This window comes from Monodon monoceros, unplaced genomic scaffold (assembly GCF_005190385.1).
Source record: "Monodon monoceros isolate NGI ecotype Baffin Bay Population unplaced genomic scaffold, NGI_Narwhal_1 Super_Scaffold_21, whole genome shotgun sequence".
NCBI lineage: Eukaryota > Metazoa > Chordata > Mammalia > Artiodactyla > Monodontidae > Monodon > Monodon monoceros.
The window spans coordinates 13,483,030-13,506,329 of record NW_021703778.1 but is presented as its reverse complement, the minus strand read 5'-3'; the positions used below and the strand labels follow the sequence as shown (position 1 = coordinate 13,506,329).

The window sequence follows — 23,300 nt, the reverse complement described above, 5'->3', positions numbered from 1 at the left end:
TTCCAACCATTCTACTTCATTTATTTGGATACTTATTTTTGTTCTGATTTTTTTCCATAGCACACTTTTTTGTTTTATGAATTCAGTATTTTCTTGACTCTCTAGATCAGGGGTCCCCAACCCCTGATTAGGAACCGGCCACACAGCAGGAGGTGAGCAGCGGGTGAGTGAGTGAGGCATCTCACTTCTTCTGCTGCTCCCCACCGCTCCCCATTGCTCACATTACTGCCTGAACCATCCCCCCAGCCCCATGTGTGGAAAAACTGTCTTCCACGAAACGGGTCCCTGGTGCCAAAAAGGTTGGGGACCACTGCTCTAGATGTTAGAAGGTAGGTATAATGAACTAATTCTAGAAGGCTGGTATAACCCTACCTAAAGATATCCGATTAACAAAACACCAAGAATTCTAGAATATTTTTACTTAAAGATATACAAATGCAAGAATCCCAAATAAATTAACAAATCAAATCCAGCTGTTTATTGAAAGAATATTATATGACCAAGTAAACTTTATCTTAGAAATACAAAGGGGGACCTTAGTAATATATTCATCCTTATTAGGTCATATGATCATGTCAAGGGATGTTGAAGAAACCACTGTTAAAATTTCACATCTATTCCTGAACACAACCGTAATAAATCAGAATTGGAAAAATTAAAGTGAAGAAAATTTCCCTAGCATAATAATGGATTTCTCATATCAATGACTAATATTAAAATTAATGACCAAACATTAGGTTTTCTTATTAAAATGTTGAGCAAGAAGTCTACATGAATCACTCTTACTATAATATATCTCTGGAATTGTTAGCTAATACACTCAAGATAACAAAAGAAAATGGCAAAGTATTTTTTGCAGAAGGTAGGACTTACCTGGTGAAACAGTGGTTAAGAATATGCTTGCCAATGCAGGGGACACAGGTTCGATCCCTGGTCCAGGAAGATCCCACATGCTGCAGAGCAGCTAAGCCCATGTGCTGTGACTACTGAGCCTGCGCTCTAGAGCCCGTGAGCCACAACTACTGAAGCCTGTGCGCCTAGAGCCCATGCTCTGCAACAAGAGAAGGCACCTCACGGAGAAGCCCGTGCACTGCAACAAAGACCCAACACAGCCAAAAAAACAGCAACAAAAAATGGTAGGACCATCTATCCTCGAATTATAATGAATTAACACAAACTCTATTTGAAATAAGACCAGTAAGTAAGGAGGCAAGTTATAAAAATCAGTGCCATAGCACTTTTCACTTACTTGATGAGCAGTGATGGAAAAAAAACAAACGTTCTGTGTTTATGAGACTATGAGGAAGTGTCCTCTCATACCACCAGGGGCATTGTATAATATTATCACCTCTCTGGAGGCCAATTTTAGAGTCACCAAAGGTTCTAAAAACATCCATAGTCTTGAATCAAGCTTCTCCACTCCTAGGCATACAAGCTAAGGAAACAGATATAAATGGAAAGATGAATGAAGAAAAAAAGGGAAGCAATTTAAGTGACAATCACCTGGGTGCTCCTTAATTATATCCAGACAACATGGAGTATTGTACAGGTGTTTAGAAAGATGATGTGGGTCTTTGTTGTCGTGGAAAGAAGCTTATAGCAAAGTGAAAAGGGCAGGATACAGATTAATACTGTTAAAATTATGTCGTCATATGCCTATATAAGAAGACTAAAGTCTGGAATGACATACAACAAAGTGTGTGTGTGTGAGAGAGAGATTTGATAACACATTATTATCATCTATTAATGTCAGATTGAAAATTATTAGATTTTAGTGACTCATCTAGCAAGAAGAATGGTATAAAGGACCCCTTCCTTTTTAAAATTTAAGTACCCTTGAAGGTCGTGGGGTTGAGCAGGTGGGGGAGCGAGAGGAGCGGAGATGAGGCTGCTCTGGAGAACCGCTGTGGCAGGGAGCCCAATGCAGGGGGTGGCGACAGTTCTTTTCCCCTTTACAGCCTGTGTAGGACTAGTCTGACTCTAAATAAAAGTAATAGCAATGATACATTTGCCCAAATATATACGAGTTAAATTGCTGAATTCTACTCTGGATAAATACAAGGAATGTTATTAGCTTTGTTAAAAAATTAATGCAAAGTCTATTTTAACTGAGCTATACCTAAACTGTAACAACTACTTTACTATTGATGAAGTATTTTAAATGTTAATATATGCCTTTCAGCATTATATATACTATATATTTAGTTCACTGACAAAAGTTTATTTTCTATTGAATAATCTGCTTACATTTTTTGAAACAACTGCCATAATAACATATAAATATTCCCCCAACAGGTATCTCCTCTCTAGTTGCGGCTATATAAAATAAAATTGGGAATTTTATTATTCTCCCTCCTTTTCACCTGCATATGAAATGCTTCTCTAACTACACATCTCACGGTGGCATTAAGCTAATTACAAAAGCCTGTTTAAATCTATCCACCTATCTTTTGTTTTGCTACCTACCTGGGCCTTTTCCAAGCAGGCAGAACATCTCCAATCAGTCTGTTATCACAACTAGGATGCAGGAGATTAGTGACTATGGAGAGGGGCAGAATCAGTTTACATCCTTACAGGCAAGAGAATGTTACTGCACAAGCAAGAAATGTGAGGCTTCCTGACCTTAATTTAGAAAACCTGCAGTTAATAATCACACTAAAGTTGGTTCTACATGCCAGACAGGTTTTGTTTCCTGTTTTTAAAATTTGAGTGTTCTTTGTGGTTACCATTAACATTTAAAATATTGCATCTATAATAAAGTAAGTCTTACAGTTTAGGTATATCTGAGTTAAACTATACTTTGCATTGATTTTTTTTACAAAGCTAATAACAAATTCTTTGTATTTATCCGGAGTAGTATTTAGCAATTTAACTAGTGAATTATGACAATTAATACACTGAAAACTCCTTTCTTAATTGAGGAACAAAATGGGTTTTTCACTGTAATCTGTCAACGCAAATAAGGAACATATAGATTCCACCACGGCACACTGTCACCCCTCCCAAAAAGGTCAATTGTTTCTCGAAGGAAAGAGAACTCAGCCTGAAGCTACACATTTAGCAAGGAAAACGGGTCAAAGAACAGATGGTGCAGAGCTGGGGTGAATTGGTACAGGTGATCCGGTCAGTATGTAGAGGTTCCAATAACAGCAAACTCAACTTGGTTTCTTTTTCATAGTGGAACACTTAATGAAAACAAATCTAATTAACACCATACGCCAAAAAAGAAGTATAAGTGATCTTCTAAAGTGTGGTTAGCTTTCACTTAACATTCTACTAAAGGAACTGTATTAGCCAAACCCATCTTAGCTGCTTCAATGTAACTCACTGTGTGTTCGGTAAAATGAGTTTTGTCTTCAGACACTTGTTCTCTTTTAGAGAGAGAGTGCTTTACAGTTTGTGTTTGTGTGTATGTTACTGAAATGTAGTTACTGAAATGAAACGTACAGTCTAGCTATGGAGATGATGCTCACAGAATGAAAATACAGTGTGAGTCTATATATGTATATACTGATATAGAAGAAAAGTTACAGTGGCCCTTTTGGTGCCCAAAATTTTAGGCTTACTAAGTATTTCCAAGGTACTTTTGGTATTATGAAAATAGAACTAATACTTGGAGGGGGGAAAAAAAAATCTCAAAAAGTCATGTTTGGGGGCTTCCCTGGTGGCGCATTGTTTGAGAGTCTGCCTGCTGATGCATGGGACACAGGTTCGTGCCCCGGTCCGGAAAGATCCCGCATGCGGTGGAGCGGCTAGGTCCGTGTGCTATGGCCGCTAAGCCTGCGCGTCCGGAGGCTGTGCTCCGCAACGGGAGAGGCCACAACAGTGAGAGGCCCGCGTACCGCAAAAAAAAAAAAAAAGAAAAAAAAAATCATGTTTGCTACTTCCATGATAAAAGGAAAAAATATCTATTACATGGAATCAGTCTCCCTTGGGTAAGTATAGAAGAAGAAGAAAAAAAAACTATGGGATGAATTTGCAAAAGTGTGAAAAGATGCCTTTACCTACACCAAGGCTGCACTAAGACTGCTCTTGTAAGTTACGTCAATTTTCGAGATCTATGATACTAAACAGCCATCCCAAGGCTCTGTTGGTTATATCACGTATATTAGCATTTAAACTTTCATCTCTCTCCTCTTAAAAATATAGATTAAAAATTTAACCAGATTTTAATGACAACAACAAAGTAAAATATTGCTCTATTCAATTTCTTATCTGCCTTTGGAATTATTAACTATAAGGTCTCATAGAAATATTATTTAAAAAGTTAAAGGCAGTGTTGGGACTTCCCTGGTGATGCAGTAGTTAAGAATCCGCCTGCCAATGCAGGGGACATGGGTTCGAGCCCTGGTCCGGGAAGATCTCGTATGCCGCGGAGCAACTGAGCCCGTGCACCACAACTACTGAAGCCTGCGCACCTAGAGCCCGTGCTCTGCAACAAGAGAAGCCACCGCAGTGAGAAGCCCGCGCACCGCAACAAAGAGTACCCCCGCTCGCCGCAAACTAGAGAAAGCCTGCACGCAGCAACGAAGACTCAATGCAGCCATAAATAAATAAATAAAATAAATTTATAAAAAAAAAAGTTAAAGGCAGTGCTATCTTCAACAGAGACACTAAGTTAGTGAACTATTCTCTCTCATCAACCAATTGAACCCTTTTAAACCAATGCCTGTTTTGTAACTTTCTAAAAAGTATTTCAGTCATTTTTGTTAATCACTATATTAACAGTAATTATATACTTAGAGGATCATAGTACTTAAAACATCAGTAACCACGGAACATCTTTAACCTGGTCAGATATTTACTGATAAGGCATTATTAACTGATCTTTCTTTTACAAACAACCTTACAAGATAAAATGCACATCCCAGTAACATTCTTAGCAGAGGAAAAGGTATCCTTATGGTTTTCCTCCAGTAACCTAAGATAACGGGTCTCATCATGAAATAGCCAAAAAAAAGTTACAAGATAAAAGGGCTAACTTTCCACATGATCAGACTAACTCTTAAGTCGAAATCATGTAAAACATCTTACAGAAATTTGTGTCTTTAAAATGTGATTTTAAAAAGTCCTACCATATGGTAGTAAAAACATTCCTATATAATTTAAAATTCTCAAAGCAGCTCCTATCTGAAACAGAAAAAAAAAAAACGAAAAAAAACCCAAGAAAAAGAATTGACAGTAATACGTATTATTTGTTTCTAAATTAAAAGGTTATTTTTTTGGTGGTTGTGCTTATTAATCATTTTGCAGGGTTTTTAAATTGTTCATTATCAAAAAAGACCCAAAGTATTCTAATACAATTGAAGAGAACATAAGAAATCTGAATCTTTGCTTTCAGTATCCTTAGATATTTTAGAGCTATAGGATTTATTTTAAAGTAAATTCAGTAAATATTTACTATCATTTATGAAAATAAGGATCATATTGATGAAAATAAAGACCTCCATTTCAAGTAAACACTTACTGAATATTTAGTATATATCAGGTGCTCTAGTAGGTGCTTTTATAAGATTCTCTGCCCTATATTTCCAAAGTGTTAAATCGAAAACTTTCCCAGTAAACACTGTCTTTTAAATGGTAGGTACTACTAGTCACATATAATCATATATAATTTAAATATATATTGTTTATAGTATATATATAAATCTATAGTTATACACTTTAAATGTACATTACATATAATTATAAAGCTATATGCATAGAACAATTTTTTGGTTAAACAACTTGTCAAAATGAATGGTAGGTATCATCCTTCAAATAAAAACATTATAGGAATATTGCTCATTTAATTAATGCAAACCACCTGTCAACTACCTATAGCAATCTGTACTTCAGTGTTAAAAAGATCCAGCTGAAATGTAACTTCTCTAGTTCTGATCAGAGAACTATTTTTTTTCCCCACAGCTAAAGGGGTCACTCGAAACAAAAACTAGCATTGTTTTTCTGTGATTAGGTTACAGTAGCTTAAGTCTCTAAACACCAGAATGCCTCACACAGCTGTTAATTGTAGACCAGGGCACTAGCTGACATCTGCTTCTTGCTTATTTTGTTAACGGTTCACTTCCAGGTCCTTAAAAAGATTGTAGGCTTTCTCCAAAGATAATGCTGGATGCATCTATGTCTGCCTTCTACATAGTTGGCTTATTCTGGTTTGTCACACTCCATTCAATGCAAATCTCAGTGAACTCACATCTGTCACCGATCGACCCAATTCGTGGGCAATCTTTTCCCATCGACCTGGGGTTCCTCCTGGGAACTTAACCATACTTCTTGTCAGCTGGCTGAGGTCCTCTTCTGTCCATTCAGGTGCCTGCAAAACATTAAAGAAAAAAAAATAATTCAGAGAATGTTCGCTAAAACATTTAATAAACCTGTGAAACCAAGTATTGGCTTTATGCTTTCCGCAAAAATAACAATGTTAAAACGTCTCTACTAGTTTAGGTGAAGGTCTGAGTTGCATATTTAACATTAGAATGCAAAGCTCCCGCAGCCTTTTAAATGCTCCAACATACGCTAAATAATAAAGAAGAAGTACTGTGAACCCAGGCTCTTAAAGACATTAAAAAAAGGAAGACAGTTGTTTTGAAGTGCATTGTGTCACTAATGCTCACAAATGCCTCATGTGAGCTTACCACAGAAGGTCTTGAAGTTTTTAAGAAAAATGATTAAAAAAGCAAAAAAAACTTTATAAGTGTAAATGAAAATGTGAACAAGTAAATGGACTGATTCAGAATCAGAACTGAGACAAAGATATATTTTTTGTTCATTCTACGTAACGATATTTAATTCTAAAAAGCATGTACTTTCAAGAAGTTAATTTATCAAGTGCTAGCATTTTGTAAAACTTGAGAATAGAAATTAGAAAATCCTGCAGCCAAGACTTAAACCACCCAGTCCATGCAAAGCAACACTTCCTTTTTGAGAAAGTAAATAGCTTCTAAAAGTTGATCAGATTATTAAATTGAATAATAAAATACCTTAAAGATGATAAAAATCTGTTTTTGCAAAAGCCAAAATTCTCAGAGCAAGCATATTCTCTGCATTTTATTCAGCATTACCACTTGGTGAAACCCAAAGTAGAGCAAAGCAAAAGAAACCATCATCAAAGAACAGATAGCCACGTTACAATTATTTTACATTACAGCACTAAACTATTTCCTACCAGAGGCAGTAGCCACAATGGTACAACACAAGACTCTAGGAGTCAGCAGAGAGATGGAGGAAGCCACCTTATTTTCCTTTAATTAAAAAGAAAGAAAAAAGAAAGAAGGAAGGAAACCTCTGAGACAAATACCTTTTCTAATCACTGTTTCCGATAATGAACAGGCATACATCAGGCCGTATGCATTACAGGACCATCAGCACAGACAACAGCCAGAGGTGAGTGACCCCAGGGACTATCTCCACAGCTACAGCAAAGCTTCTCCCTGACACTAATCCTCCCTGTCATTCTCCCACTGTGCTCTAACCACACTGACATCCGCCTGCCTCACCGCAAGCTTAAGGGGGCCCTTCCTGACTTTTTACTGTCTCCCCCAATCAATGGTTCAAGCGTGCTCTTTTCACCATGTCCAAATGGCAGCTTCACTCATAATCAAAGTGCACTGCCCCTGTTAAAGGGCTTTCCGAAAGGCTCTCCCATTTGCATTCATTTGCAAAGCAAACTACTTTTATTCACTTTGTTCTGCTATCAAGAATGTTCCCTGAAGCAGATAAATTGGCATAAATACAACCTGCCACTTAAGAGTCAGTAAATAATAGCCAATAGTAGGGAGGATTTTATCAATCATTCTATTTTGTATCCACTAAAAGCTGAAAGCCTCAAACATATTCATCAGTACAACCCTTACGAAACATGCATAAATTCCCTTCTATAAAAAGGTAGCCTACACTGAGTATGGTCGGAATTTCCTTGATATTTAATGAATATCAGAAATCTAATTCTCCATATCAGATAAATTAAAAATTTACACTGCAGGTTTTTTACTTTTTGCTTGTTTGTTTTTACTTAGGGGAAAAAGCATTATTCAGATATTATTTAGACAGACATAATTGGATTTTCTAGGAAATCACTTTTGCTAAAAAGCTGAAACTTGAATAACTATACCAATTGGCTTCAAAATGCAAAAGTTACGAAGCATTTAAATATAAGCTTATAGTACAAGGTCATACATAAACAGCATTAAGTTGACGCTGCACAGAGATAGAGTATTCCAACCATATAGTGTATCAATGCAATTTCACACTAAATCAGATCTTATTTCTGCATTAATTATAACAAACACATTTTTGTAGGAAACAAAATTGTCTAAAATGTCAATAATATAAGCCATTCTTTCACAGAGTAAACTAATTCTTTAATCTATTTTTAATAGATTGGCCTTCCAAATATGCTGCATATATCAACAATGGGCATTAAGAATCAATCTAATTTTAATTCCTTGTGAATGAGTCTAAAAGGATAGTGCCACTTTTTTCTGGAAAGGAAAAGATTTAAATCAAATATTTGGATGAATATCCTGAAAAATCATCTACTTCCTTGAAAATCTTTCCTTTTAGTTTCACTGTTATTTCACAGCCATGATTTTATTATTAATATTAAAAAACTAGATCAATAATAACTAGGACCATAATCTGAAATCTTTGAAAGAATCCTTTTACCAGTTCATTATTCTCTCTCTTCCAGCTGTACGGCACTTTGGTGAATGTGTAATTCCTCAGCAATAGTTGGTTGTGTCTTTAGAAGCAACAGAGCCTACTGTGATCCAGCTACTGCAGCAGCCATGAGGGTGGCCTTGGTGTGAATGTATTCTCCTTGCTCTAATCTGGAGCCAACTGTAGCTCTGAAAGTCAAATGAATGCATACGCATACCGCTTTGCCACTTAAAACCACGTGTGTCCAATACTACTGAGACACTGGGCCAAAAATTCATCTCTACTGTAATGGAAGACACCCCATGGGGTGGGGACAGCTGTTCTGACTACACAAGCATTCCAATTTTGCATCAGAAAAGCCCCGCTCTGGGAATAAATCTCCATACTGAATAAAAAGTAAAAAGTTTCCAAATTATTTAATATATTTACGTAATGACCCCAAAATATATCTGCTAAAGTAAGAGCTGATATAACATTTAAATTGTATTCTCTCTACCCCTTTGGGATAGATTTTTGTCATAAAACTAGCTAATGTTCAAAGATTCAGTGCCTTTGAAAATCCTTAATATTCTTGGGGAATAGGAGTTGGAGGCTGTAGGGGAAAGCACACTGTACCTTTAAAGTAACCTATACATACCTTTCCCCTCACAGAGTTAGACGGTAAAATGTTAATTACAAACTGTCATGCAATTTATTTGGTACTGAAAACTTATGACCCAATTAAAAGAAAAATTTTAAATGTACTTATTTACTGCATTTTCATACTTTATTGAAACTGCCTAATGAAGAATATTTCTGTTGAAATGACTTATTAATGTAATTTATGTAATTACAGACCTTACAATTTTGGATTCAACAATTTTTAATAGATTCAGCTCAATTCATGAATTCTCAAATTTTACCTAAGAAATAATATCCTTACTTAGTATCACCCAGTTAAAATATCACATATGCATCTAATAATGTGGATGGTATATCTAATGATCGAATAACCTGCTACCCTCTCATTCTACATCCTGTACTGACATTCTGTTTTAGAATGTGCATTTGGCTTTCAGCTATGCAGTTTTCATTTCCAATTTGAAAATTGAGCAGTTAACTGACCTTGACTATACATGTGGATAAATGGTATATTAAAAAACGCAAACAACAAAATTAAAAACAAATCACCTCGGGGCTTCCCTGGTGGCGCAGTGGTTGAGAGTCCGCCTCCCGATGCAGGGGACACGGGTTCGTGCCCCGGTCCGGGAGGATCCCGCGTGCCGCGGAGCGGCTGGGCCCGTGAGCCATGGCCGCTGAGCCTGCGCGTCCGGAGCCTGTGCTCCGCAACGGGAGAGGCCACAACAGTGAGAGGCCCGCATACCGAAAACAAACAAACAAAAAAACAAATCACCTCTAATGTCTTTTCGCTCTTAGGAGGAGAAACTCTCCTTTGAAGAAAACTTGCAACTCATCCTAAGCTATTAGTATAGTGTTGTGATCCTTTAGCAGCAGTCGTTGTGGCCAGAAAGGTCTTCCCATCTATGATTTAGCTACCTTGCCAAAAGAGAGATCCCCTCTGGACCAGTGATCCTAAAGTGTGGTCTGGCGCGAACCGGCAAACGAGTTTGTTACCCACCTGTGACGAAGTTCCGACACTTACAGCAGTTGACCGCTGCCACCACAACCAAGAGCAATCAGCAGGCTCTTCCTTTAGAGACTAGAAGCCAGTTGGGTTAGTTGTCAAGCTAGCATGTGCGTCCCATGAAGTGCAAGCTGCAATCTCGTTCGGCACAGCAGGACTACAGCCTGGTCAGCAGTAGCCGGAAATAATTTTAAAAACCCGGTCCTTCACTATAGATCATTTGAGAAACACTGCTCAAGACAATGCAGATAGTTCAAATTCCTTCTTACCTCCTTTTTTTTTTTTTTTTTTTTAGGAGCAACAGTAAATACTTGGAGCTCTTGAGAAATGGAAACAAAGATGTTTGATCCATTCCTTTGCAAAATATTTTATGCCACTAAGTGTTGGCGGGGGGACTTGGCATGTAGTAGAAGATTACACCAGGTACAGGGAACAGCAAACTGCAGAGGCCTTGAAGTGGGAGCACGTCTAGGATGTTTGAGGAACAGCAAGATGACCAGGGTGGCCAGAACAAAGCAAGCCGAGGTGGCAGGGGGAGGAGGTGAGGTCAGAGGGGCAAGGAGGTAAAATCACAGAAGGGCTCAGAGGCCATCACAAGGACTCTGACTCATTTACTCTGCCTGACACAAAGCTATTGGAGAGGTTTTTCTCCCTTCAGTTGGTGGAGAGCTTATTTACAAAAGGGGCTATTTACAAAGGTGTGAGTGGAGGGGAGCCACAAGAGCTAGTGCACTGACAGTCCTGACAGCTCAAACCTGCAAGAGAAGACGCCCAGAGTCAGCCTGCTTACGAAGTGAGAGTGAAATCAGGTGCAGGGCAGCAACTGGCCTGAGATGACCACATCCAGAACCACGGCTAATTAGGTCTGTGATGAGTTACTGCACAGGCCCCACAGTTGATGATAAGGAACAATATCAGGGTGTGATAAGAATCTCTGAAGTCTTTAATGACAGTACTAATCTCTGCCTCTTTTATTCCTTTACTCTCCTGTGGGGATTCAGAAAGGAGTAATGATAAATGTGATCAAGGGGATATATTTACCCAGAAGAAGATGATTTTACCTGAAAGATTTGCGAAGTCTTATTTAAAACTATGATATACATTATTCAAATTCTAACCTAAAGAGTACGTTCTAGAATCATCTATTCATGGTAATTTAATATTGAAATAAAGAGCTGACACCATCGAAGATGTTTGACTGCCGATAGCTTTGAAGCCTCCCCTCTCCCCTCCCCCTTGTGCCCCACATCTGGGTTAAAGCCCGAAGGAAGCCTGGGAGGCTGAAACCTCGCACGTCCCTCCGTCCCTCCGTCCCTCCATCCCTCCGTCCCTCCGTGTGTGCAAGAACCCTCATCTCAGCCCCACCCCAACCGCAGTAAAAAAATCCCAAACCAGCCTCCTTTCCTTTCTCAGGTAATTTTTGGGCCAACATGGAAAGCCTGCCCTGTTTTCCCCAGAAAGCCTCGTTACATAATCAACCTTTTTGTATTATCTTGGGGGGGGGGTTTGTGTGTGTGTGTGTGTGTGTGTGTGTGTGTGTGTGTGTGTGTGTGACATTATCAGTCCTGACACTGGAACCAAATTTTGGGTATGGAGGTGGTAATGCTGTCACTGCAAGGTGGCCACAGCAGTTGACACTAGGAGCAGGATGTCTAGAGGGGGGCGACCACCACCCGGGGTTATCTTCTCTTGCTTTGGTTTGCTGACTGGATCTGCTGCCTGGTGCTGCATTTGCTGAGTCCTACCAAGCCTCTGTCATAGATTTAACCTACCTAAGTTGGAAGCGTCAATGATTGGTGTTCACAGAGAAGAGTATGGGATCAAGGAGCTCCTTTAGCCTTGGGTTGTGTGTCTCAGCCCAGACTCATCTGTGTCTTAGACTGAGTTGTGCGTCTTGATTGATGGACTCAGGAGAAAGACTCTAACTTGTGAGATACTGCTTGTGTGTCTCAAGCAGGTGGTGTTGGCCCTGTTCTAAAGAGGGCTCAGGGGGAAAGAGCTTGTTTAGGCCCACTGGGTAGTCACCTGTATGGAGGAACAGCAGTCCCTATTTGAAGAGCAGTTGAATTACTGAGATTCATACTCCTAAAGGCAGATGGCTCACTAGGACCCTATAAGATACTTTTGCTTCTGCTGCAGAAAAGACCTTGATCCTCAGGGTTACAGAGAAGAACACCCCTGGCATCCGTGTGGCACAGCCAAGTTGTAAATTCAACCGCTGTCACGGCGAAGGACGCTAACCCTGACAATACTGATTGGAGGCTTTCTGGAGGAAGAAATTTATAAATATGACCAGTGCAGAGAAGACCTCCCTGAAGGATATCCAGTAACTACCACCACCAAAAAACCCCAAACCAAAACAAAAAAAACCTACAGGGTGAGCACACCGGTCTGCTAGGGCTGCCGTAACTGAGTTGCTTCAACAACAGAAGTCTATCTCTTCACATTTCTGGAGGCCAGAAGTAGGAGATCAAGGTGTCATCAGGGTTGATTTCTGATGAGACCTCTCTTTCTGGCTTGCACGTGGCCTTTGCTCTGTGTGTGCCCACGCAAAGCGAGGGAAGATCCCTGGCCTCTCTTCCTCTTCTGATAAGGACCCCAGTCCTATCAGATTAGGGCCCTGCCCGTATGACCTCACTTAACCTTAATTAATCACCTCCTTAAAGGCCCCATCTCCAAGTACAGTCACGTGAGGGTTAGAACTTCCGCATATGAAGTTGGGACACAATTCAGTCAGTAACAAGGAGGAAACAAACAAAAACCGAAATGGAAGTCTGTAATTTGGCCCAATTGGTAACTGAAATTTTACTAAAAGAATTTCTACAACAAAAAGATTAAAAGGGCAGATTGGCTTTTGTACCTCTATAACACTGGTTCTGAGTTAGTTTAACGTTTGCTGAAACACAGCAGTTGGATAACCTTCATGGCCTTAATCAATAACGGGGCTCAAATTACAGTTATACTGGGCATCCCACTAAATTTAAATAAGGTACCCCCTATAATCATCGGGCAGTTACTAAAGGTGATAAAGAGGACAAACAGGTATGCCTTACCTTAACCACAGGAACTACTGTCTTGCCTAAATTTCTCGTGATCACAATACCCATTGTCCTAAAATGTGCCAGTGCTCATGGACTCTCTGACTCAACGAGTAATAAATATTTGTCACAAATTATCTCGATAAAATGGAACCCCATGAACCTCTTCTTCCCCCATTAAAATAGTTAATATGGCCCAGTGTAAATTAAAACAGAGTCTTTCATGGTTGAAACCCTTTAGACAAGATGTATTTAGAGAAGTGGTGAGTATCCCCACTGCTTTGCCATTTAAGAGCCCAGTTCACCCTGCTCTTAAACTTGGGAAGAATGAATGTGCCTCACAGTGGATTACCAACGAGCCTGGATTGCTGTGGGCCGCGTTAAGGTCCCTGTAGCCAGTACTGCTGAATTGACCAAATTCATCCAATCAGCGAATGGTAAATATTTTGCTATTATAGAATTTGCTGCATATCTTTTGTTCGGTGCCTATTTCAACAGCCTCTTGACTGAAGTTTGCCTTCCCCTCCAAAGGGCTAGGACATACTTTACCCAGCTCCCAGGGCGGGTAGCTCACAGCCCTGTCATTGCACGCAGTCTCTGAGGGCAAGACCTTAACTACATCCTTCTTTCTCTAGGGACACAGGTATGACATTACCCTGATGATTTCCTCTTTGACACACTCGTTCGGGACATACAAATAATACAAGGTGCTCACAAAAAGAGGATGGGCCACTGCCTCACACACAGGGTAACCCCCCCTGCCACCTCGATGAGATTCCTGAAAATTATTGGGGAAACTGAAGGCTGCTCTCTCTCTGACACTGTCAAGAAACAGCTGTTGACTCTCAGCACCCACAACGTCTTTTAGGCTTTTTTTTGTGTTCTGAAGGAAACATATTTCTCATTTACAACTTGTACACAAGCCCATTTATGCTGGTACTTGCAAATTAGCTCACTTTGAATGGGGCCCCCTCTAACAAAGGGCTCTAGAATCTGTCCCAATTGCAAAATAAGACACTCCTGTTAGTGCCCCCCAGAGACTCCTTCACTGTAGAGGTTTTGGCAACCTTCTCTCTGAGTTAGAATACCAGTTGTGTACAACTAATCACTTTAAGATGTTAAAACCATAAGTATTTGGACTGCTAAAATTAAATTTTTGGTCTTTTAAAGAAACTGCTTAAAAATGAAAAAGAAAGCCACAAACCAGGAGCAAATATTCACAACACATATCAGAAAACAAGATTTGTATCGCAATTTGTTTATCTATTCTCCTACTGATAAACATTTGGGTAGCTGCCGGCTCTGGGTTACTATGTATTATGAATACAGATGCTATGGATATTTGTGTTTAACTCTCTTAGTGGTCATGTGTCTTAATTTCTCTTGGATAAATACCTACTGGTGGAATCGCTAGGTCATAGAGAAAGTATACATGTCACTTTACAAGAAACTAGATAAGTATTTTTCCCAAGTATTGCTTTGCACTCTAACCAGCGATAACTGAGGGTTCTTGTTGCTCCAGATCCTCACCCACACTTGATATCACCAGTTATTTTATTTATTTATTTTAAAAGAATAATCAGGAATTTAGTTATTAATTTAATTTTATTTAATTTTACTTTTTGGCCATGCCATGCAGCATGTGGGATCTTAGTTCCCCAACCAGGGATCGAACCAGTGCCCCCTGCATTGGAAGGACAGAGTCTTAACCACTGGGCCTCCAGGGAAGTCTCCAGTTATTTTGACTGTTCTGGTGGGAATAAAATGTATCTTATTGTGGTAACGATTTGCATTTCCCAGATAACAAATGATCTTGAGTATCTTTACATGTGTTTAAAGACCAACTGAATATCTACTTTTGTGAAGTATATGTTCATTTGTTAACTGGGTTGTCTTTTTATCAGTCAGTTGTAAGAATTCTTTATATTTTGTGGATACAAGATCTTTGTCAGATATATGTTTTGTGAATATTTTCTTCCAGTCTGTAACTTACATTTTCATTTAAAATTCTTCAACTTTTGAAGACTTACCTAATTCCATATACTCTTTATCTAGCTAACTACGATGCTAATAGCTTATGTAATTACTGTGGTTACAAGCCTCCAAGATGGTCCTCGGTGATTTCTACCTCCTTGTTCAGTCCCCTTCCACAGTGCCTAGAGCTGACCTGTGTAACTAAGAAGATATTGTAGAAATGGCAGTGTGTGACTTCCAAGGCTAGTTTATAAAAGACCACTGCAGCTTCTGCCTTGCTGTCTTTGGGATCACTTGGCTCTGAAGGCCAACTGCCCAGTTGTGAGGGCATTCAAGCAGCCCAAGAGACAGGCAGTGACAGGAAGAGACAGTGTCTCCCTCAAGAACAAGGGGCAAGCATTCTTACTGTCTGCTGTAGTGAAGATAATTGCCTCTCTCTGGAGAAAAGGACAGCCAGGCTTATTGCCTGTTATAAAAGATTTGGGTTCCTTAAGCTCAGGATTCCTCTTCTGTACCACAACCCATTGGCTGCAGAGGGGGTCATCTGTCCCTCTGCATTGCTCTGGGGGAACTGGGCTCAGGGAACCAGCAGAAAAAATGCTGATACTCTAGCTACTGCTATTGCTGTGAGTGATAAACTGTCCTTTACCTCTGATCGACGAGTCTCACGTCTTCTACCAGCATCCATGAAACTGTGGCAGGCTAACTTATGTACTTGCAAGTGGGGTAAATCTCCAATTCCTTACAGTTTTGGTGACAAGGATAGGATTCTGACAGAGACATGACTTTCTGAAAGAGGAAGGATGAGAGCCTTGCAGAGACTTGAGGGAAGGCCTTGGGAATCTGCAGTAAACATGTTGACCAAATCATACAGTCAGTTATGGAAGCAAATGGCCCTTCCTTTCGCTGCCTATTACTGAGGGTGAACTGCGGAGGTGGCTGCAGGCTGAACACCAGGAAACAGGTTCAAGACAGGTGCCTCAGAGGTGTCCTCACTGCTGCTAAATCTCTTCTGGGCTGGGGCACTTCCTTACCATCCTGTTAATCAGCCTCAGGTGTGTCCCACAGTAACAACCAGGAGATTCATTTTAGTACTGTTCCCTTTCAGACAAAAGGTTCTGCTCTCTTTCAGACAATTACAGAGACACATATCAATAATGACCATGAAAGGAGAGAAATTCATGGGCATAAATCAGGCCAGTCATTAGAACAATGTCTGGTTTACTTGGGAGTTGAGGGGGCGGGGTGTGTAATGGTCTTAAGGACAAATGGTATCAGCTGGGCTGTCTCTCCTACAGTCTATCTTGTCCACCTCAAGTCTATTTGGAAATGACAGTAAAAGGTCTCAGAGGTTTTGGAAGTGGGTCACGGCTGCTTTTATCCTTTCAGGAGGCCTCCCAGAGACAGACAAACTCTTGTAGGAAGCCAAGGATGAGGCCCTGCTTAGTATTCAGGTTCTTACCACCTCAGATTGGATTTAGATGCTGATGTAGGTGACCAACCAGAGAATGAGAAATCAACCCAGAGAAACTTAGGTAAATTTTTGTGGTCAGCCAACTGCCCTGGAAAACTCCCCTAGCCCTTATGTAGAAACTGAGTGAGAATTAAGAGATGTTAGTGATGGGAGAGCAACTGCTCTGGATTAAGATGGACTCGGCAAAGAAGGTCACCACTGTGCAAGCCTGAGCCAGCCAGTGGCAACCCCATGACCTCAGCTAGAAAGCCCCGTGGCTACGGTACTGAGTCAGAGAGTTCTCAAAGCTGAAATAGATGGTATCAGCCATGAGGACCTCACCACCTGATCGCACGTGGTGTGATCACGGGTCACCCAAAACAGTGGAGTTGCACTTGGTTTGTGCAGCTCAGAATTAAAAGCACCTTATCCAAATCTTTGAGTACTGGAGATAGTATGTGTCTCATTTCAGCACTCTACCTGGTACTTTATATGGACTAAACTACTTATCACAGTACTTTGAAGGGACTCAGACCAGCAGGCTGCATTTGCACCTGTCCAGCAAGCTGCTGACATGCTGTCTGCTTTTGAAGTCCCACATCTTCATGACTCTTTTGGGAGGTAAGTCTCTATGACTAATGACCCTGTGACCTGGAGCCTATGACAAAGGAAAACAGCCTTGACCTGGAGGCGTCTCTTGGGTTTTGGACTTGCTGCCTCCCTGACACAGCTATCAGGTAGGCACACCACCCCCTTTTTGGGGGGCCTCATTGCACAGCATGTGGGGTTTTAGTTCCCTGACCAGGGATCAAACCTGTGCCCCCTGCAGTGGAAGCGCAGAGTCCTAAACACTGGGCCACCAGGGAATTCCAAGGTGCACCCTTTTTGAAAAACAACTACAAGCTTGCTGTTGAACTATTTTCAAAAGGAATCGCCTGGTTTAAGGAAGCCTTGTGACTCTCCAGTCTGATATTCCCATTTTGGGGTGAGTCAATGCAGATTCAATGACTCATAAGTTGAGGGGGCCTAACAAGCCTTGCTTGTTAAATGGAAACGGTTAAGTTCAAGAACACAGCTGGCCTCGGCCCACTGGCATCTGGTCTCTACATGAAAAAGTGGCAGCTTTCCCTTTGGGAGAAACTTTTACTCTATTCCACCATCTGAAGCAAAGCTGCTGGCTCAGTGGGGCCCTCAATTCACAAAGGTTCCATTAAATGCCTGGGCCTTGTTCACTGATGGTTGGGCTAATGAGAAACCTGACGGTATCCAACCTCAGTTAGCAGCTATGAAAAAACAAAACAGATGTCGCTGTGTAGAGAGAGTAGAGCTGGGGGCGGGAGGCGGGGCGCTTCCCCACCACCGACACTTTTCCAGGTTACTGAGCTGCCATTCCCATCTGATCAGCCACGTCATTATGGCTCTTGAAGGTGGTCTTTGCCATTTTTTCAGCTTTCCAGACCATTCACGGTCTGTCAGCAGTACACCTTTTATTGCAAAAGCCACTCAACAGCCACTCAAGAGTTACCGTATCTGATGGAACTCAAAAATTGATTCAAAAAGGTTTGAGTCTATCTCCCTCATCTCCTCCAGGTCTTTACACCTTAGTAATAAAGCAGTCTGGTCACTAAGTGTCACTTTCTCTAGAAAGGAATCTTATCTTCTTAGCTACTTCCTGGGTGATGGGTAATGATTAGGATGAAAGGAGATGTGGGTTATAGAGACGTATTTAGAAAATTCGGGATTCCCACCTGATTCTGGCATGATGCTTCTTTCCCTCATGACAATCCCAGCCCAGTCTGGCTGGTATACCTTCTGGGTGGCAGTCCAGCCAAAAGGGGGAATAGGCGTTTCAACCTCGATTCTGGTTCAGCTACCTGGATTCTCTTGTTAGAGTCACATGGTCCTAGGTCATGATCACTTAGTTGAATAGACTTGTCACCAATACAGTGCAAAGTGGGGGGATCTAATGGAACTCTATAAGATGTATAAAAATGACTTCTTCCTCTCGTACTTGACCCTTCTGGGAAAAAGATCTTGGTACAAGGTCAGGGGTGAATGGGGGAAAAAAAGGTGAAGCTATAGCTTCTGGAATGAGATACCCCAATTTTGTGGCAATGGAGGGAGAACAACAATCTCAAAATCTGGAAAGGGAACAGATTAGATCCTGAGAGAGATGGGGAAGGGAGGAGTGTTAATAATTTTGTCTTTCAGAATAGGCCCTGGAACCTTCCTCACGAAGGAAAACACCCTGGTGCTACTCTCTCAAACTGTTCCAAGTGCCTTAAATTTAGCTGGCTGTACCACAATTTGATTATTATTGCCTTAAATATTTCTGACAATGCCATTAAAAATAGCAGATGGCCCAGATCCTGTATATCCCATGCTAAACGTACATCAGCACCTTTGGGTGTCATCTCTATCCTCATCCCCATGGTCATCACACTCAATCATTCTGTGGGGAAGAAAAATGTGACTGGTGGCACTGGTGGCAGTGACCAACATGACAGGTTGGGCTGACGACTTCAGGTAGTTGCTCAACAAAACAAGGACTAGACTCCATTATTAAAAGTGAACTGGCCCAGCTGAGAGGTGTGTAGGAACTTGTTCCTCACACTGACTCATAAAAGTCTCATATGTAATATACTACCACTGCCCTAATAATTGTAAATAAACTTTCTTTACAGGGTCATCATGTGCATGCACCTCAGGACTACACCTTGGTGCAGAAGCAAGCCATCTTTTTTCCCTTTATTCCTGAAAATGCAATGACTTGCACCCTGGGAGTAGTCATACGAGACATTCAAGTGTTTAAGGAAACACCACCAGCAGGTTATGCAGCCCTCAGATGGCAGAGAAGATCCCTCCGAAACGAGGGATAACTGACTTGTAGTTCATGTGCTCACTGAGGGAGGTATCCCTACAATGGGAATCATCTAATTTTAAAAGGTGGTATGAAATTTGTTCCTGATTATTTGAACTGACCAATTACACTACCTACCATGGTGGTGGAAGACACTCAGATCAGCCTCAGCTTTCTGGCCAGGGTTGTTACTGGTGACCCCGCTGCCACAGGTTCCTCCTGTGGGCCAGGGCGGAAGCTTGCTAAAGCATCCTGCTACACCAGAGGCTTGGGGAACTGGCTTAAAAATGCTGATATTCTGACTACTGCTGTTGCTGTAATAAACTGTCCTTTATCTCTGACCAGGAGTCTTATTCTTCTATCACCATTCATGAAACTGTGGCAGGCTAACTTGTTAGTCTACAAATAGTGTGAAACTGTAGACCCTTCACAGTTGTTGACAGTATGTACCTTTTCATTTTCTTAATGGTACCTCTTGAATGACAGAAGTTTTTAATTTTCATGAAGTCCAATTTATCAGTGTTTTCTTTTATGGTTAGTGACAGAGACAGGTTATGCCCTGTCTCTAAAGGCTTTACCAATCTCAAGGGTAAGGTAGGGGTCAAGGTTCATTTCCTATTTCACAGCTGCTCCAATACCATTTGTTGAAAAGACTACATTCTTTCTCCTTCTGAATTGCCTTGATATCACTGTCAAAAATCAGTTGATAGACTGTAGGGAACAAATGTATGGATACCAAGGGGGAAAGGGGTGGTGGGAGGGATTGGGAGATGGGGATTGCCACTATACATTATTGATACTATGTAGACAACTGATGGGAACATACTACATAGCACAGGGAACTCTACCTAATGCACTGTGGTGACCTAAATGGGAGGGAAGTCCAAAAGGGAGGGGATATCGGTATGTGTATGGCTGATTCATTATGTTGTGCAGTGCAGGCAAACACAACAGTGTTAAAGCAACCACACTCCAATAAAAATTAAAAAAAAAGAAGGCAAAGAAGAGAAACAAAGAGAAGTCAAGAAGAAAAGGAATGTAATCACTAAAGGCAAATATAAACATTTTAAATTCTTAAAAAAAATCAACTGACTGTATGTATGTGTCTACTTCAGGGCTCTTTTAATGTTACATTGATCTATTTATCTATTGGATGCCATATAATTTCCATTATAAGATAAGAAAATTGTAGTGTTGTGCTGCCAATTTTTTTAAAGATGTAGCACATCACAACTTTTTTTTTGGGGGGGGGGAGTGAAGATTATTTTAAATTACAAATAAATATTCCATCTATTTAAATCTTTATCCCTGCTTGTGGAATAATGCTATATAGTCTGCAAAAGGACCTAAATCAGGACCTGGGATCTTTGTTGTCTTTTTTAGCTACACCTTTCTAATGCTCTACAAAACTTATATCCTGTCTTACTCTTCCTGAAATAATAACACTATCATCACCTATAAGGTTAGGGAATTGGCAAAAAGATGTAATAATTTTCTTAAGGCCACCTAGAAAGTCAATACAAGAAGCCAAAGTTCTTAAAGAAAAAAAAAAGTATTCTGGATAAAATTATAACTGATTAAGGCCCAACATTTACTATATTATTTACTAAGATTATATAAAAGATATGTGTGAGTGTGCATTTACTATATTATTCAAAAGAAAGACTCTTTGAAAATGAGCATTGGTAAATTTATGTTAGAAAATCTTTGTGCCGTCATTATTACTTGTTCTCTATTGTTTTTTTTCCAATGTTGAAAAGTAGGAAAAGCTTTATAAAGAATTACATTACTATTTACTGCCTAAAACTTTTTTTTGAGAAAAATGAATAGTAAAGCGTAGAAAACCAAAGTTAGATATATATACTGTTAGACTACCTAGGATAAAGTTATATCATATTTAAGATTAACATGATGTTAACAGAAAAATTTTAGAACATGACACTGGCTTTGATTTAAGACCTCATGAAAAAGCAGTACAAATTCGTTTTTTTTTAGTTTTGGAGGACATGCATTAGCCCACCAGCTTGTCAGTCACGCTTTGAAATTCAAGCTTAAAAAATGTATTGGGGACTTCCCTGGTGGCACAGCGGTTAAGAGTCTGCCTGCCAATGCAGGGGACATGGGTTCAATCTCTGGTCTGGGAGGATCCCACATGCCACGGAGCAACTAAGCCCGTGCGCCACAACTACTGAGCGTGCGCTCTACAGCCCGCGAGCCACAACTACAGAGCCCGTGCTCCGCAACAAGAGAAGCCACCGCAAAGAGAAGCCTGCGCACCACAACAAAGAGTAGCCCCCACTCGCCGCAACTAGAGAAAGCCCATGAGCAGCAACGAAGACCCAACGCAGCCAAAAATAAAATAAAATTAAATCTTTAGGAAAAAAAAGTATTGATTTACCACTGACATAATTAAAATTATATCCTCTTGTTGGATTGACCCCTTTATCATTATGTAATACTCCTTCTCTGTCTCTCATGATAATCTTTGTTTTAAAGTTTACTTTGTCTGATATAAGTATAGTTACCCCAGCTTTCTTTTGGTTTCCATTTGTATAGAGTATCTTCTCCCATCCCTTCACTTTCAGTTTATGTGTGTCCTTATATCTGAAGTCAGTCTCTTGTAGTCAGTGTATTGATGGGCTAATGCATGTCCTCCAAAACTATAATTAAGAATTATAGTTGACCCTTGTACAACATGGGTTTGAACTGCATGGGTCCACTTACATGCAGATTTTTTTCAATAAATATGTACTATAGTACTACACGAAACACAGCTGGTTGAATCCACAAATGTGGAACTGGGGATACGGAGGCCTGACTATAAAGTTACATGCAAATTTTTCACTGTGTGAAGGGTTGGCGCCCCTAATCCCCATGTTGTTCAAGGGTCAACTGTAATACCAATCCTTCTCTAACTCTTCCAAAAAATAGAGAACACTTTCAAAATCATTTTACAAGGCCAGCATTACCCTGATACCAAAACCAGACAAGGAAGCCATAAGAAGAGAAAATTACAGGCCAAAATCCCAGGTGAACACAGATGCATTTTAAAATCCTCAAGAAAATATTAGCAAACCAAATTCATTAATACAGTAAAAGCATCATACACCACGATCAAGTGGAATTTATCCCAGGGATGCAGCAATGGTTCAACATGTGCAAATCAATGTGATACACCAACATTAACAACATTGGTTTGTTAACAACATTAACAAAATGAAGGATAAAAATCATATAATCATCTCAGTAGATGCAGAAAAGGAATTTGACAGAATCCATAAATATCCATTTACGATAAAAACTCGCAAGAAAGTGAGTACAGAGGGAATGTACTTCAACATAATAAAGGTCATATATGACAAGCCCATAGCTAACATTATACTCAATGGTGGAAAGCTGAAAGCTTTTTCTTTAAGATCAAGAACAAGACAGGGATGCCAAGTCTTACCACTTTTATTCGACATAGTATGGAAAGTCCTAGCCAAAGCAAGTAGACAAGAAATAAAATGCATGCAAACTGGAAAATGCATGCAAACATGTAAAACTGTCACTTTTTGCAGATGATATATGATATAATATATAGAAAACCCTAAAGGCTCCACCAAAAGACTGTTAGCACTAGTAAATTCAGTAAAGTTTCAGGAAACAAAATCAATTAAAACAATCTGTTGTGTGGTTTTTTTTTTTTTTTTT

At 40.1% G+C, this 23,300-nt stretch overlaps 1 protein-coding gene across 2 annotated transcripts in view; it reads right to left on the bottom strand.

Moving 5' to 3' along the window:
• The window catches only part of DNAJC1 (DnaJ heat shock protein family (Hsp40) member C1), a 203,092-nt gene that overhangs the window by 26,566 nt on the left and 153,226 nt on the right, over positions 1 to 23,300 (bottom strand). For both annotated transcript variants that reach the window (XM_029237487.1, XM_029237488.1), the window contains exon 9: positions 6,194 to 6,313. In XM_029237487.1, coding sequence (XP_029093320.1) covers positions 6,194 to 6,313 — 120 coding nt within the window. The remainder of the gene's footprint in view (positions 1 to 6,193; positions 6,314 to 23,300) is intronic.